Below are 17,768 nucleotides of genomic sequence, written 5' to 3'. Positions count from 1 at the left end.
CCACTTTTTTAATTTAATTACAACTTTAAAATATATATATATATATATTATGACGTGCGCGTTAAGCATTATTTATAAATGAATGGATATAAAACTTATACAGTAAATAGCTAACTTGTAATAACTAACAGCTGGACAGTGGAGCTAACTTGTAATAGCTAACAGCTCATAGTGGCTCTAACCTAGCACTCAACATGTCAGTCAGGTAGTTTGCTCAACCGTGGCTCTAACCTAGCACTCAACATGTCAGTCAGGAAGTTCGCTCAACCGTGGCTCTAACATAGCACTCAACATGTCAGTCAAGTAGTTCGCTCAACCGTGGCTCTAACATAGCACTCAACATGTCAGTCAGGTAGTTTGCTCAACCGTGGTTCTAACCTAGCACTCAACATTTCAGTCAGGTGGTTAGCTCAACCGTGGCTATAACCTAGCACTCAACATGTCAGTCAGGTAGTTCACTCAACCGTGGCTCTAACACAACACTCAACATGTCAGTCTGGTAGTTCGCTCAACCGTGGTTCTAACCTAGCACTCAACATTTCAGTCAGGTGGTTCGCTAAACCGTGGCTCTAACCTAGCACTCAACATGTCAGTCAGGTAGTTCACTCAACCGTGGCTCTAACACAGCACTCAACATGTCAGTCAGGTACTTCGCTCAACCGTGGTTCTAACCTAGCACTCAACATTTCAATCAGGTGGTTAGCTCAACCGTGGCTATAACCTAGCACTCAACATGTCAGTCAGGTAGTTCACTCAACCGTGGCTCTAACACAGCACTCAACATGTCAGTCAGGTACTTCGCTCAACCGTGGTTCTAACCTAGCACTCAACATTTCAGTCAGGTGGTAAACCGTGGCTCTAACCTAGCACTCAACATGTCAATCAGGTGGTTCCATGAGCTCTAGTAGATTAGTAGGCAACTCAACATGTTCCACGAGCTCTAGTAGATTAGTAAGCAATTTATTGTTCCGATCTATCATCTATCAAGCTATAAAGCACATTTGTAAACACCCATTCCTCGGAACACGATCATCACTATAGTTTATCTAGCTACTACCAGATAGTATAACTACTAGATGAACCCCTTGTGAGATAGGATCACGTGCAAGGGTTAGTTGACTCAACCTTCACACGACTCCACCTAGTAATTTACGTGTCACGATAAACCATTAAGTATAAAATATAGAAGCATAGTCACCAATTCCAATATATTTGTAATCCAATCATAAATAATTTACATCGTCTATACGATAATCACGTATATCTAGCTCATATTCACATGGGTGAAACTTCAGTTATACAATTAATAAGCTCATCCCATTTTATAAGTGAAAACTTGAACGAGAACTCCAAACAACTACTTACTCGTGTCGATATTTTTCCTTCACGCTTAAAATGCTCCAAATTCAACAATACTCTCTAAACTCCTCCGATCTTTATTCAAAATTGGGTTGAAAAACAAAGAAACAGAAACGAACCAGCTCGTGCACCCTTATGTGCTCATACATGCCTTCACGAGCCTAATCACCTTTGACCACTCACAAATTTCTCACGCTTCATCTCCTTCCTCTTTAATTTGTTTCTACGCACAATATTGAACAAAATTGTTCAGTGGGAAATACTCACATTTTTTTTTATTAACATCAATCGAGAAGAAATTACGAGACACTTAACAAGGGTGGAGAGATATTTACCGAGCTAGACGATTTATTCCTAAAATATCTAGATATTTTTGTTTATTTCTAAAATAATTCTTAATTTATTTTATTTTACATTAAAAAAAAAGGTTAAATAGAATGAATTATATATATTGTGAAACAATTTCTTAAAAAAAAAAAAAAAATGAGTTTTTTTCTTTCTATTATTAGCTTTAATTTTTAAAATCTAAAATTTAATGACAATTAACATTAAAATAAAAAAAAAAAAAATGGTAAAAAAAGAAGATGCATGATCTTACAAATTTAAGTATTTAATGCCCTTCGCTACCCAACAGATCCAGAAGATTGCTTCTCAGTCACCTCATCTCTCCTACTTTCCTGCCTAACTCTCTGTTTTCGAGCTCAATTCTGCAACAATGGCGATCTCAACCTCTCTCTCCCCTTTTCCTCTATTTCCCAAGCTTCGGAATTCCCCATTGTCGCCGCCTGTGCCTTTCAACGCCATTACTACGTCCCTGTCCACCAGGAGATTCAACATTCTCTCATCTTCTTCCTCTTCCCACAATCTGAAAGTGAGCACCGTTTTCGATGCAGTTACTGTGGGGGAAGATTTTCCGGTCGGATATGGCGAATGGTTTCCGAAGTCGGATCCTGATGTTCGGCGAAGAGCGGGTGTTCTCCTACATCCTACGTCGTTTCGTGGACCTTATGGCATTGGTGATCTTGGAGATGAGGCGTTTAGATTTATCGACTGGCTTCATGAAGCGGGATTCTCTGTTTGGCAGGTTTGGTTCTTACCACTCGTCTCTTGGTTGCCTTGGAATGTTTTGGAGCTCTATTTCCTGTCTCGTTGTTATAGACTTGCATTTGATTATTAGATAAGTAATTGGGCCCTTGAGGCAAAATTTCAAAATTTTCAATGCATAAATACTGCAATTTCTTGAATCTAGGAAGCAGCAATCTGTATATAGTTATTTTTTTATGAATTTCCACTTGATTGGCCTTTTCCCTGTTCCTCTTCAAGAATTTCACATCTGATTGCCCAATTGTTCGGTCGTCCAACCAGGGGCAAGAAAAATAAATTATGGCTTGCGTATCTTTCTTGTATTAGTTTATGGGAGTCCTTGTAACAGCCCATATTGTCCTCTTCGACTTTCTCTCAAGGTTTCTAAAATGCCTCTTCTACGAAGAGGTTTCCACACCCTTATATGGGTGTTTCGTTCTCCTCCCCAACCGATGTGGGATCTCACAATCCACCCATTCGGGGCCCAGCGTCCTTACTGACACTTATTCCCTTCTTCAATCGATATGGGACCCCCCAAATCCACCCCTTTTGGGGCTAGCGTCCTAGCTGGCACACCGCCTCGTGTCCACCCATTTGGAGCTCAGTCTCCTCGCTTGCACATTGCTCTGTGTTTGGCTCTAATACCATTTGTAACGGCCGAAGCCTACTGCTAGCGGATATTGTTCTCTTTGGGCTTTTCCCCTTTCGGGCTTCCCCTCAAGGTTTTTAAAACGCGTCTGCTAGGAGAGGTTTCCACATCCTTGTAAAGGGTGTTCCGTTCTCCTCCCCAAGATTTGAGAAAAATGGAAATGAATGTCAAAGAAGCTGAGACATATAGGATTCCATAGTCTTGGTAACTTTTTGTTGTAGTGTTGTACTTGAAAGTCTAGCACAATGAGCATGAACTTGAAAGTGTTGAGGGGAAAAATGAATTTTTTTTTTATTTTTTTTAAATTTATATACATATATATTTGTTTACAGGATAGGGAAAATCTGTGTTAATTTTGGAATTTGATCAATTTTGGTTGACTGATGCCACTTTTCAGGTTCTTCCTTTGGTTCCCCCAGGAAGGAAGGCTAACGAAGAGGGATCACCCTACTCAGGCCAGGTGATGACTTTTCCTGTCAATCTTGTCAACCAATCTTATAATTCTCTTTCTTCCCGTCTGCCCTCTTCTATCTTCTGTTTCTTTATCTTTCCTATGTTTGGGGTGGGGGTTGGGATGATGTGACTGGTGAGGAAATGCAGTTTACCACAATATAGGCAATAGAGAATACTCATAAAAGAATGTACTTGAACACCATCTCCATGAATGCCATAAAATAGGTTTTACCAATTGGGAACTGGTTGATACATTTGTTTATTTACATCCCAATATGTATTGCCTTGAGTTAGGCTCAGTATTATCCCTGGGTCTGGATTGCCTTCTTTGTTGGAGTTGCCACTTTATTTTTCCACATTTTTTCCGCAATTTTGGAATGTTTAATTTATTGGAGATTAAGCCCAGATTGCACCTAGTATTGTCTGGAATTAAAAACATGAATGCAGCAGACATTCTAATTACTTTGAATGATATTGCCCCTCGAGGCTGTTATTTCCTTCACTAAAATTCGCAATGAACCTGCCAGCCATGGCATTATTTGAAGTTCCTTATGGCAAATGTGGGGTGATAATTTAAACTATGACCTCAAAGGAATGTGTGGTTGTCTTACCGCTAAACTATGTTAATGTTGGCTACATTTAAAGTTATCTTTATGCATCATGTAAAAGTTTCCTCCACAAATTGTAAAGCATAAATGGGGATAGATGCGATCAGGTTAATATGGTGGATCAAAGGTTTTTGCTGGAGGTCCTTCTATAAATAATATAGTTCCTTTACTCCCAAATTGGGAGATGAACGTGAATAGTTGTGATAAGTGATAAATGGTGGTTTTTAGGTGGTCTATGCTCGTGTATATAGCTCGGATCCTGCTAGTGGTTGTTTCTTTCATTCCCTCATTTGGCCACTTTCTGTGCTTGTTATGTTTTCTGGACCATTGCAATCATCAAAATATTTATTTCTACGGGACTCTTGGCATGTCTGGTTGTAATAGATCACGTCACACATTGATGGTGGAGGTGAGGCAACTCAATAGAGAAAAGACCTTTGGCTGACTTTTAGCTCTGTTGATAGGGTGGCTGTCTGGATGTGTGTCCCAGAGTGGCGTCCAGTTTTTAATAATGGGTATACTCAAGTGGGGTGTTTTATCACTTGCCATTTCAGGTCAAGGGAGAGATCCTATGGCAACTTTTTTTCCGCTTCTATTTCAAAGAATATTTGCCTCCAGAAGAATAGGGGAAGTTTTAGAATGGTTAGCCCTTGGAGGAAGGATGATTTATGGATAGTTTTTCTTGCCACTTTTTCGGTGTCTATTTCTAAGATTATTTATAGCTATTTATCATCTCTTAGGTTAGTAGTGGAAGCCTCTTTTGTAATCTTTGAGTATTTTACTTTGTACAAGCTTGTTAGGCTCTTTTTTCCGTGGGTTTCTATTTTAAAAAAACTATTTAGAAGTATTTTTTTTTATTGCCGAGTTGTATTCTTCCATTTGTCTTAATGCACTTGGTTTTACATTAAAAAAATGTCCATTTACAAGATAAATTTCAACAATTTTATTGATCTGGTTACTTTTCCTTGGTATGCTCTGTTGTATCTGATGCAAACTTCCAGGATGCAAATTGCGGAAACACTCTCTTGATCTCTCTTGATGAGCTTGTCAAGGATGGGTTGCTCGCAAAAGATGAGCTGCCAAAACCAGTGTAAGAAACTTTACTCTAGCAGATTGAGATTAGTTTTTAGCATCCAGTTGTAATCTCTCATGAAGGAGCACTATGAAGTAATCCTGCCCTGAATGGTTACTTGCAGCGACGATAACCATGTAGACTTCTCTGCTGTTGCTGATTTGAAGGATCCCTTAATAGCAAAGGTTTGTAATTAATCTTTCCCGTCTCCTCCCTCATGAGTGGTTGCATGTCAAAATTTAAGTATTGCTTGATATGAGAAGTGACTTGAAAATGAATTTCAACATGCAATCTGTCTCCTAAACTTCCTCCATTTTTGTAAAGTTATCATTATTAGTTTTGGACAGGAAATTGTCTGGGTGTGTGTCTGTTACATTATATTCAAAAAGAAACGAGAAACAACTTAACAGCCAGGGTAGAAACTATGAAGTTTTACACAGTTAAAACTATGCAAGCGAGATAAAAGAATCTTGCTGTGGAGGTAACAACCTGTTTCATCGTCTGATTCAGAGGGGTCGATCTCATGTTTACATTCCAGTGCATATTTTTTCATGATCTCAATACAGATTTGAAAGCACAAAGTTACTTTCTATAGTGTTTTTTTTTTTTTTTTTTTTTTTTTTTTTTTTTTTTTTTTTTTTAATATTTTAATATAACCTGCAAATTTCTTTGATGGTTTTCTTTGGTTCTGTCATAGGCTGCAGAAAGGTTAATTCACAGTGACGGTGAACTTAAAAGGCAGCTTGAAGAATTTTGTAGAGACCCTAATATATTAAGTGAGTTTTTAATATAATTGAACTGATCTCACTGTTCACCTTTAATATTTTGCAGAAAACCTTTTAGTTTGTAGCAATATTTAGCTCATCTTGTTGATTGTTAAAAATTATATGCGAGCAGATCCTTTCTATCAACTTACTAGAGGGCATTAAGTTAATGAAAGTTTCTCAGACAATAAATCACATGATTCTTTCTTAGACCTGTCAATTTAATTCAAGCCTCAATTACTTCAAGAAAAGAGGTTCAAATTAGCCTGCTAACCTCTTCAATGGCTGGATCTGGTCAGCTGTAGAGTTGGTAACTGCTACCAAAATTCAGTTATGCTGAACTACAAAATTTACTTGAGCATAATCCTCTCATTAACCGGATTTTTAATACGTAATTAATTGTCAAGTTGTTCCTCCTTTAGTGTAGGCAAACACAGATCTTCCAAAGCTCTCACTAAAATTTTTCTTTGCCACCGTTGGATGTAGAAGAAGAAAAAGAGAAAGAATTCAAAGATTTTGAGATGTTGTCCAAAATGATTCTAGTTTGCATGGATACTTCGGTAGTTATCCCCTAATTTTCAGTTTTACTGAATGGCAGCTCAACAATTTACTTGCGTTAGCTTGACCATCTAATAAAGTCTGCGGGCTAATTAATTAATCATCTAACTTAATAGATTGGCAAGAGCTAACTGATTATTGTCTGTCGGGAGGCAATTTTCAATGTTAGGAGATGGTCTTTTGAGAATTCAAATGGAGGATAAAACGCAAGGAATATGAGGTTTTGTAACTCTTTCATTGAAAAGTCATCACTCAAGGATTTCCCCTTCAAGTTGGTCTATACACTGGTTTGATTTCCGTGACTCACCTTCCCTTACTTTGATTGAGTGCTTTTCTCTACAGATAAGATCTTAGAAAAAATTTCTTGTAGCTACAGTAAGAAGGCTTGACAGATCCACTTCCGATCCTACTCTATCCTTCTCTTTGTTGGCCATGCAAATTGGGGTCCTACCCTATTTTGTTTTGAAAATATGTGGATGCAGCATCACTCTTTTTTCCGAATGGATGGTTGGTCCATGGTTTTATGCAAAATTCAAATGTCTGAAGGAACGGTGATATGCTTGGGTGCTGAACTGCCTAAAAATCAGGTTATATATGAAATTCCCATTATAATATTGAAGAATTGGGTGACTTGATCCCAAACGAACAAAATCGAGAGGCATTCCTTCCTTAGTTGGGACCTCTTTCTATCCTTCCGATATCATCTGGGTTTCTTAGAGCCATATGGGTTTTGATTTCTAATATCTTTCTTAGAGCTTCTTTCTATCCTTTCTATCCAACAAAATCCGATCGCTACTCTATCCTTCTCTCTGTTAGGTTTCGGTTTCTAATTTTTTTTTTTTTTTTTTTTTTATAATTATTCTATAGGCTTTATCATGCATAGTTGGAGCCCTTTTCTTAGTTGGGCTCCCTTCTGTGAGCTTGGTTTTTTGTATGCCTTTGTTTCCTCTCATTTTTCTCAATGGAAGTTGGTATTGAAAAAAAATGAGGAGCCTCTTTGGAGGCAAAAATGCAAGGCCAGATGGCTTAAGTACGGGGATATAGACTCTTCTTTCTTTCACCAAATTATGGCCACAAAGAAGAGAAAAAGCACCATTGCAAAAATTATACCTCTACAGGGCCGGAATTATCTCTCAGATAATGAAAGTTCATTTTTTTCCAGCTCTATTCCAAGAAACAGGCTAATCTATCCCTTCCACAGATCACACATTGGGATCTCATTGCAGCCACACAAGCTTCATCTTTGGAAACCGACTTTTCAGGGGATGAGGTTAAACATGTTGTAGTTTATTTAGGCGCCAATAAATCTTCTGGTTCCAATGGCTTTACGTTTGAATTCCTCCAAAATTTTGGAACATCCTTACACGGAACCTCATGAGTTCCAAGACTTTTTTTAAGAATGGGATTACCAATGCCACATCAAATGAGATCTACATTTGTCTCATCCCTAAGAAAGTGGGCACATGTAAAGTCAATGATTGCAGATTTATCTGATTAACTTCACACCTGTACCAGATCATTGCTAAGGTTGTCTTAGAAAGATTCAAGAAGGTACTTCCTCTCACGGTTTTTGATTATCAATCATCTTTTGTTGAAGGCCATCAAATCCTTAATGCATCTCCCTTTGTCAATGAACTTGTGAATGAATGGAAGAGAAAAAAAAAAGGGACTATCTTATTGCTTGATATTAAGAAAACTTTTGATAATGTGGATTAAACTTTCCTCAACAATAATCTTGTGGCAAAAAACTATGGGTAATTATGGAGAAAGTGGATCAAAGGATGTATCTCATTGCCAAACCTCTCCATTCTCATTAATGGGCCACCTTGTGGTAAAATACGCTACTAGATCCCTTCGGCAAGGTTTTCCCCTAGCAGCATTTCTCTTTATTCTTATAATGGACTATTTTAGTCATTTAACGATGTAAATGATTGGGACCTCAGTTTTATTATCTCCCAGAAAAAAGAAGCCACGGTTGCTGATTTCTGGAAGGCAGATACAAATGATTGGGACCTCAGTTTTAGAAGAGGCATCCTGGACAGAGAATTTGCTAGCTGGATAAGTAAGGTTGGCTTGATCGACCTGTGAGGTTGGGTGACAATATGGATAGAGCTTGCGGTCCCTTGAGAAATCAGGGTTTTTTTCCTACTAATTCTGTTTCATCAAGTTGACTGAAACCTCCCTTAAACACAAAACTCCCATGATTGATTTGATATGGAATTTCAGTGTTCCAAAAAGGATAGAATTGTTCCTTTGGAGTGGGATCCAAAGGAAGTTTCAAGCATGGACTCTTTCTTCCTCGGTTTGCAGTTTGTGTGTTAGGGGCAATGAAAATGTGGACCATTTGTTCCTTCAATGTCCTTTCTCCTTGAGGGGCTGGTACCTTTTGCTCAAAACCTTTGGTTTGGCCTTTTGTTTTCCGATGATAGTGGCTTACTGAAGCTTTAAGGGGATGGAACCTTAGCAGAAAAGCAACGGTGTTGTGGAGGTGTTCAGCAGCCATGTTTTGTGAAATTTTGAAGGAATGAAACTGGAGGGTTTTCGAAGACAAGTCATACTTTTGAGTTCTTTTTTAATATTGTACAAACCACTTCTTCACTTTGTTGCCTTCAGCAAGATTTTTGTTTTGTTTTTCTTTTGCAATTATAGCCTAGGTCAAATTCTCCAAGATGGGAGGCTGTGCTTCATTAGTTTCTCTTGGGAAGAGGGTTGCTCACCCCTCTGTCCCTAGGCTGTCTATTTTTGTTTGCTGAATATATGTTCTGTTTCTTCTAGAAAAAAAATAGTTTTTTAGGAATTTCCTTTGAAAGACCCTACTGCGCAGCAACTATAAGCATCTGATTAAACGAGAAAAGTCCTCCTCCCCATCGACAATGAGGTTTTAGGCGTCCAATATATTAAAGACAAAAACCATGTCCATTTAGCCAAGTGACTATGGAGAAAAGGAGAAGGCTCTCTTGACTCCTCTCGTGGCCCATAGAAGAATATTAGAAGCACCAAGCCTTAATCCATACTAATGTCCGGACAACTGTGGGCAACATGGAATCTACAAACTTTTGGCATGGCTCCTGGTTGTGTGATAGACCTCTGGCCCTTTGTTTTCCTCAATTCTTTTATATTACCACTAGAAATGCGGTATTTGTCAAAGATATGTGACACAAAGTTTTAGCCTATTGGGATTTGAATTTCAGAAGATTATTGAAGAATGATGAACACCGAATGGGTTAATTTAAGCCTAAGCCTCCAAATTTTATTTGACTTTGGATGGTGGTGATTGGGTTTGGCCGCACAAAATAAACGGTGGTTTTTATGTAGAGTCCTTGCTCAATAGCCTTGATCACTTGATGGAGAGTTCCTCCCTTAATTTTTGGAGCCTTCATTTTGGAGCGTTCACACAAAGCCCTAAACACTAGTGAGATAGTATCCAGAGGCGCATTCCCTTCATGGCTATATCTTCTAGTTGGTGGGTGCATCCTATGCAAAGCACAGTGGAGAGGACCGAACTCAGTTATTCACAGTGGAGAGGACCAATCTCACTTATATATTCACTGTCCTTTTGGACAAAGATTTTGGAATGATGTCAAACTTTTCAACTGGTTGGTTGTGCTTCCAAATGACCCACATTCTCTCATCAATTTCCTTCTTTTGGATCAACCCTTTAAGGAAAATAAGGAGCTTCTATGGAATGCTTGGTTTTTTCTTTTAGTGTTGTTTTTTCTTGCTATTACTTTGTGTGATTGAATTCTCTGTTTCTCTTTTAATTTTTCTACACTTTGACAATTGAAGAATTCTTTTATAACTCCTTCGGCCTTGGGCTTTCTGTCCATCTTTTGTGTAATTTCACACATCAATGGAATGTATATGTATGTATGTATGTATGTATATATGTAGGTATGTATATAGTTTAGAACAGCTCTTTGTACTTCCTTTAACTCTCTCTGTTGTTCTTCTTGTTCGATTATGCAGGCTGGCTTGAAGATGCAGCTTATTTTGCTGCTATTGATAACAGACTAAATTGTTTCAGTTGGTATGAATGGCCAGAACCCTTAAAAAATCGGCATCTTTCAGCTTTAGTAGATGTTTACCGAAGGGAAAGAGATTTCGTAAGATTTGGGCGAATTCAACTTTTGAGCTTCTGATTTCTATAGTCGTAGCCTAATTGCTCACATGTACCTTTGTTTTTGCAGATAAATATATTCATTGCTCAACAGTTTTTATTCCAGAGACAATGGCAAAGAGTTCGCAGCTACGCAAATATGAAGGGTATTACTATAATGGGAGATATGCCTATATATGTTGGCTATCAGAGTGCAGACGTGTGGGCTAATAAAAAGCAATTTTTGCTGGTATATAGTGCTTCTTGATGAGTAGATACAGTGACAATGTTGTATGAAATATTCCCATTATGTTGGTTGCTAATGCTACTAATCTTCTGGCAGAACAAGAAAGGTTTTCCTGTGCTAGTGAGTGGTGTGCCTCCAGATGCATTCAGTGAAACTGGTCAACTATGGGGAAGGTGTGTAATGTGCTTGTCTCATTCAAATGGTTGATTGTTACATTTTGTTTTTTTATTTTTATTTTATGAAATATGTTCTTTTTTCCCGTAGTTATTACATATGGTCATTTTTTCTGAATTAAATTTTTTAATCTAGATTTTTAAAGAAAATTCATTCTGAAGTGGATATTGTAAAGGGAATTGATTTGAATCAAAGGGAAAAAAATGTAAAGAAAGGAACATAATCATGGGTAGCCCATCGTTAGCATAGCTTAGTAGTTAAGGTATCTCAACTTCTGCTAAAACCCTTCATTTCTTATCAGCATGGCCAACTTAACAGTTAAGACATCTCTACTTCCTCTATAAGATTGTGAGCTTGAATCTACATACATGTGATGTGATATTTTGAAAGAAGAAGACCTTTATTTCCTATCAAAAATAAAAAAATTTGTGATACCCAACACATATAGTTGTCTATCATATATGCTTTGCAACTCAATATATAGTTGTTGTCTATCATTTAACTAGTAACAAACTAACTAAACTAAATCTAATTAACAATACAAAGTAGTGAACTAACTGCTAAATATCCTACGAACAAAATAGTAAAATAAACTGGCGAAGATCAGGTTGTTGTTAACAGCAGCAGTGAGGGAAAAGGTTTCTATGAATTTTAGCTTCGATCACAATCTGGTAGCCAGTTAAGAACTCTTTCATCTAGCGATTTCCTTTTTTCTTTTGTTTTCTTAAAATTCTTGGCAATGTAGGATAGAGGAGTGAGGTTAGCTAGGAAAACAGCTCCAAATGCCTTTCACATGGTCGTCATTTGGCTTTTAATGGAAAATGTTGATGATGGGGCTGAAAGGGTAAAAACCAATTATACAGGATTGACAATTTGAAAATGTAGTAGAGGAGTTTCTTCACCCGCTAGCAGTTAACCCTTGGTTTGTATGCGAAGTGCGTACATAATTTCTCCTTACTTGACTAAATCATGTCAGTTTTGAAGTTCACATAATGACTGTTTATAATGTTCTCTATTAATGCAAATTAATTGATCATAACAAATATTCCACCCTTTGTTGTCTCATTTTCTAATTTTCTTTGTTCAATAAATATTTAGAGGTAAAATACTTTATGCATATCATAATCAAAGAAAACGTCCTCTTAAATAGGACAAAAAACTCTTTACAAATAAGGGCATAATCTACTAGAAAGATGAATTCTAATACAATAAATACAAAGAGATTCCTAATTTTTTTTTTTTTTTTTTTTTTTTTTTTAAAAAGAAATAACGAACACTCCCTCTTAAGCTTTTAAAGACATATTTTCATTATAGATTGTTTACTAGTTTGTCGAACCGTAGCTTCGGAAGTCCCTTAGTCAGAACATCAGCAATTTGCTCTATAGTTGGATGATAAGGAATACATATTAAACATCAATTTTCTTTTCTATGGAATGCTTATCTACCTCAATGTATTTTGTTCTATCATGAAGGACTAGATTATGAGCGGTAGAGATATCTTCCTTATTGCCACAATAAATATGCATAGGCATCACCTAGGAAAATCTAAGTACGTTGAACAGTCTCTTTATCCATATACTTGTGCTAAAGTCCTATATTCAGCTTCAACACTTTTTGGCCACCACCATTCAGTTTCAATAAGTATATGGATATACGTGTGCTAAAGTTCTAATTTCAGCTTCAATAGCTTCAACAACTTCAACACTACTTTTGGCCATCACAATTCTTTCAATAGGCTCATTATCCATATACATGTGCTAAAGTCCTAAATTCAGCTTCAACACTACTTTTGGCACCATACTGGACAAGTAGCATCACTGATAGAAGATTTAATTTTGGTTGTTTTCATTTTGTTCAAGGAAATCTAGTTACTTGGCGAAGCAAAAAATAAAGTAACTGTAAAAGCAAAGCTGTAAAAGCAATGGTCCTGGGGCATGCATTAACTGACTTTCCATACTAACTGTAAAAGCAATGTTTGAACATGTGCGAGACAAATAAATGAATCTTCCTACAAGTCTTTGGTTTTTTTTTTGTGATAAGTGTTAAGAAATAAAATATTAAGATGAAATTTAACCTATTTTACCTACTAACTTAAGGTTTTGAGTTTATTTTAGTTTAACAAGTTTTTTTCAATATTTACACTAATGCCAAAGCTATCAAATGAAAGCCTTCTAATTTGTGATAATCATTGATTGGCTGTAATTGCAAAAAGAATCTTGGCGATTTGCATTCAACCAAGAAGCTAAATTTTTGTATGCTAAAAAAATCCTGTGATTTTTCATTATATCACCGTAAATGTTTCCTGTTATTTTCTTTTATCTAATACTTCTCAGAAGGTTTCCGCCATTTGTGTTAATTCTTGTTTGTAAATTTTATTTGTAGTAAACCTGCCAAGAAATAGCTTTCTAACTAATTGATTTTTTCTTGGAACTTAAAAGTCCTCTATATGATTGGAAAGCCATGGAGAAAGATGGTTTTTCTTGGTGGGTACAGCGCATTAAACGTGCACAGAATCTATATGATGAATTCAGGATCGATCATTTTAGAGGATTTGCTGGGTACTGGGCAGTTCCTTCAGGTAGGCTTTTATGAAACAAACATGTCAGCTTACTTCACGTGTTGTTTCTCTGGTTCGTAGTTTGTGCTAATATGTTGCAAATGTACAGAGGCAAAAATTGCTACAATTGGACGTTGGAAGGTCAGACTTATAATTTTCCAGATTCTTTTAGATTGTACTTTGACATCATAGTATCTTCTTCAGTAGCATTTTTTATGATAGTAGGCAGGGCCAGGAAAATCTTTATTTGATGCCATATTCAGAGCAGTTGGGAAGATCAACATAATTGCAGAAGATTTGGTATGTTTTTATAATAATCAAGTAATGAATTCGACCAATTGAGTGTGTTAATGTGATTTCTTGTATTGGTTGCACATCCTTCGTGTTCGAAGTTTCCAGACTAATGACATCGGGTTCTGAATTTATCTTTGAAGCCATAAGCTTCGAGGTTGAACTTGCCCCTATCTCTCCAAAACCCCTCTGTTTGGTGTTTAAAATGTCCCTTATGAATTAAGTAATGTGCACTTTTATTTTGGAAAGTATCAGAACATAGTTCCACTTGGACTCCGTTTTCTTTTAGTTTTAGCTACATTGGTTTAAGCTTTGTAATACCATCATATGACAGGGAGTTATTACTGAAGATGTGGTTCGGCTCAGAAGATCCATTGGGGCACCTGGGATGGCTGTCCTCCAGTTTGGTATAGTGTTATAAATTGTCTCTGTTTTGAAGAGATTGTCTTGAAGTTATTCTTGGCGATTTATGTATCTTGTTCAAACAGGTTTTGGAAATGATTCCGCTAATCCGCATTCGCCCCACAATCATGAATCTAGCCAAGTTGTCTACACGGGAACTCATGATAATGACACAGTAATAATTTCTTTGCTTGCCTTTCCTTGCAATATGTCGCAAAATCTGATGTTTTCAAATAAGCATGTTAATCTGATTCAAGTATATTAAATTGGTCAAATTTATAGTTCTTTGCAATTTGTTTATCTTATCTGCATAATAACTAATGCAGGTTCTTCTCTCTTGGTGTCATTCTGTTAATTGTTGTAGTGTTTTAATGCAGAGTCTTGGCTGGTGGGACAATTTGAATGAAGGAGAAAAGGCCAATGTTTGTCACTCCTTCTCTGAACCTAACACATTCACACATGCAAAAACTACAATGGTTTCTGTATATTGTTGCAAAGCTACTAGTTTTTGTATTAGTTTGAACATAAATGAAAACATAGTAACATTAGTAACAATAAGAAAAGAATGAAATAAATATTTGAAGAAATCCAAAGAGAGGCCCATTGAAGGATAAAGCTTCACGGGAAAGGCCAATGACAACCACTGTAATGAATGTCATATGAACTCCACAGGTTATGTTCCCAAGGAAAGAAAATGGGGCCTCAAAAATGAGACACATGAAGATTTACTTTATACAGTCGAGCTACAAACAGCGAAGTAAGGGGAGAAAATGATGGTATTACGGTGTGTATTTTACATAACCACTTTGAAAGAATGGAGGATGGGAGAACGTGTGGGTGACTCTGTTGGAAGAACCTAAGCGTTTTAAAAGGATGGAAGGGAAGTCTGAGAAAAATAGAAGACCATGTTTAGGAGGTAGTCTGGTTGTGTGTGAAGAAATCCACAGCATGTTTAGCACTCATTACAAAAAATCAAAGGAAGTGGAAGATCAAAAGTAGGAGAAAACGGTTGTTGGGAACGTTATCTCGTTTCAGAAGTAAATTATCACTCAGATAGGTTCGATGCTATGCTGTGCAGGATAAGATCAAAATATATAGATTGGGACTTGACACATAAAGGGTTTTCAAGGACTATAGTAATATATAGTCAAGCGCGTTTCCAGGAAGTGGCGTGTGGACAGAAGGGTAGTTACATCATTATGAAACCTGTTGGGAATTGGATGAGTAGAAGTTGAACCATACGCTAGATTTATGGGAATGTTAATCTACCTTGCTGATTTTCAGTCTTATTTGGGATGTTATCATCATGATTTTCATTGATGACCGACCCAAATCTAAGGGCTATGGTACTATTTCTGTTGTGGATTACTTTAGTATGGTCATTTCATTTTCCTCCGCCAACCTTTTAGTGCTAAAACTGTGGCCGGTTTCTTTTGGAAGTAGTATGTCTCCCTGGGGTTCCCCTATTGTTTATCTTTGATCAAGTTAATATATTCATTAGTCATTTCTTGGACAAAGCTATTAATTGCAGGTTATTCAATTGCAGAAGAGTTCTTTTTATTTTTTATTTTTTATAAAAGAGTACTAAAGATATTAGCCCTATAAATTAGTTGGAACGGGCAAGCCGTAGTACTATATATGGAAGGAAGAGGATTGTTTTGTAATTCTTTGTAGACCAAGTGACATAAGATGAAGGGAGAGCCGTTAGATCCTTTGAATTGCTTAGAAGTCTCTTTTTTGCTATTTTACTATTTGTGTCCATTCTTCAGGTTTGATACCAGTAAAGATAATTCTAGAGCCTATAACTGCAATAGACCAGACCACACATATGGAGAGCCCTTGGGAGCTAGAGATGGTTGAGGCTATTAAACATTTGGGCAGATTAGATGTCTCTGGCCATATGGATATCAAGAGTTCCTTACAGTGTTTTGGAACACCTTGAAAGCTGATTTGTTTAAGGAATTCTTTCAAAGAAAAAGGAGAAGACAGTGAAGATTAGCGACTTTCACCCAAGCCTAGTTGCCAATGTGTGTTAAAAACTGCATGATCTTTTGGTCGGAATGCTTCTCTTTCTATGATCTCTTCAAACTAGAACGTTCGGAATAAGTTACCGAATCTATGGAGGACAGACAACTGGGAATTGACAACGTGAGGAAGAAGAATGAGGCTTCATTATCTAAATGTCTGGAGGATTCAAAGGAAATAAATAATTTATGCCACAAAATGGTTGCTAGCGAAACGATTAGCGTTCTTGGTAGAAGAGAGAACGGCTACTATACTAAAGAAAAGAAACCAGGATGTGCAAGAAACCTCGATGGAATATTAAGAATCTGAAAGGCCACATGGAGAATTTTGTGGTAATCAAGAATGGGAATGGAAGGGCTTCATTTTGGAATGATAAATGGGTGGGAAACCAGTCAGGATATTATGTACGGAAGAAGATCAAGCACACCTGTTTTGCCTTTTTCTGGTGACTTCTGTTTTTCTTTTTGGGGGCGAACGTTTTGCTAATTCAATGAAAAGCGTAAAGAAAAGAAAACCCATAGAAAAACATTAAAAAAAAAAAAAAAAAAGCTTTGTTGCCAACATGAGCATAGCTTCTTCATGAATCCTCATATCCCCACGTTTGTTGTACTTGACGTTTTCTCGATTGTTAATACAGGTACAGAAGTATCTCTCAATTACTGAGAAAGATGACATCGCCTGGGCTCTCATCCGGACAGCATTATCTTCTGTGGCACAAACTGCTATAATACCTATACAAGATGTTCTTCGGCTAGGGAATTCTGCAAGGATGAACATTCCAGCAACACAGGTAAGTGTACCTTCATACTCAAATCTCCGATTACTCTGGTTGTTGACTGTCATAAAGCTCAGCATTAAGTATCTAAGTTGAATGCCATTCCGCCATTTCAATGCCTCTTCTTTCATCTTTGATTACAATGAAAATGGTACCACTGGTGTTTTCACTAGCCCCCATCTTTTGATTCTTTGATTTTATACCAAAAAGACCTTGCATTCAATAGGAAACTTTATTTTGAAGAAAAATGTGAATAATGTATAGATTCTGTATGAATTATTTGATTGTTGTGATGGTTCCATGTGTAAGTAAGATATTGTTTGTAATTGTCACAGTTCGGAAACTGGAAATGGAGAATACCTAGTTCCGTAAGCTTTGAGAGTTTGGAGACTGAAGCCACTGAATTGAAGGATATGCTTTCATTGTATGGGCGTCTGTAGGTGAAAAAGGCTGGCCTTGTGATCCCAAATTGTTGCTGTAGGGGCCTTTAGTATTAGATAGTAAATAGTTGTCTGAGCTTTCAGATTGTTTAACTTAATAAGATCTCCCACCAATAATCTGGATGTGGTGATGTGCGAGTCACAGGAGAAATTACAAGCTTGTGACCATTTATAAACATTATTTGAAGTAATGAATAAAGTCTTTCATTCCTTTA

General features: G+C 36.9%; 1 protein-coding gene across 1 annotated transcript; it reads left to right on the top strand.

The window, feature by feature from the left end:
* The first annotated feature begins 1,989 nt into the window (after positions 1-1,989).
* Positions 1,990-17,768, top strand: DPE1 (disproportionating enzyme). Its single transcript, XM_023657049.2, has 16 exons — positions 1,990-2,443; positions 3,489-3,551; positions 5,154-5,242; positions 5,349-5,409; positions 5,922-6,000; positions 10,513-10,649; positions 10,734-10,892; positions 10,986-11,062; positions 13,502-13,641; positions 13,730-13,761; positions 13,846-13,920; positions 14,246-14,318; positions 14,400-14,488; positions 14,691-14,735; positions 16,976-17,128; positions 17,449-17,768. Exons 1-16 carry the CDS (start codon positions 2,075-2,077, stop codon positions 17,551-17,553), a joined length of 1,746 nt encoding a protein of 581 aa, XP_023512817.2. The 5' UTR covers positions 1,990-2,074; the 3' UTR covers positions 17,554-17,768.

The sequence above is a fragment of the Cucurbita pepo genome, chromosome 16 (assembly GCF_057944985.1).
Source record: "Cucurbita pepo subsp. pepo isolate OVF chromosome 16, ASM5794498v1, whole genome shotgun sequence".
In the NCBI taxonomy this organism is placed as follows: domain Eukaryota; kingdom Viridiplantae; phylum Streptophyta; class Magnoliopsida; order Cucurbitales; family Cucurbitaceae; genus Cucurbita; species Cucurbita pepo.
The sequence above is the reverse complement of the archived record's forward strand: the minus strand, read 5'-3'. Positions and strand labels throughout refer to the sequence as shown.

Excerpts from the sequence above, each read along its gene's own strand:
- DPE1 (XM_023657049.2), top strand. The coding sequence starts at position 2,075 with ATGGCGATCTCAACCTCTCTCTCCCCTTTTCCTCTATTTCCCAAGCTT. Across the intron at positions 3,552-5,153 it reads GATCACCCTACTCAGGCCAG|GATGCAAATTGCGGAAACAC; the intron begins GTGATGACTTTT and ends GCAAACTTCCAG. Across the intron at positions 14,489-14,690 it reads GAACTCATGATAATGACACA|AGTCTTGGCTGGTGGGACAA; the intron begins GTAATAATTTCT and ends GTTTTAATGCAG.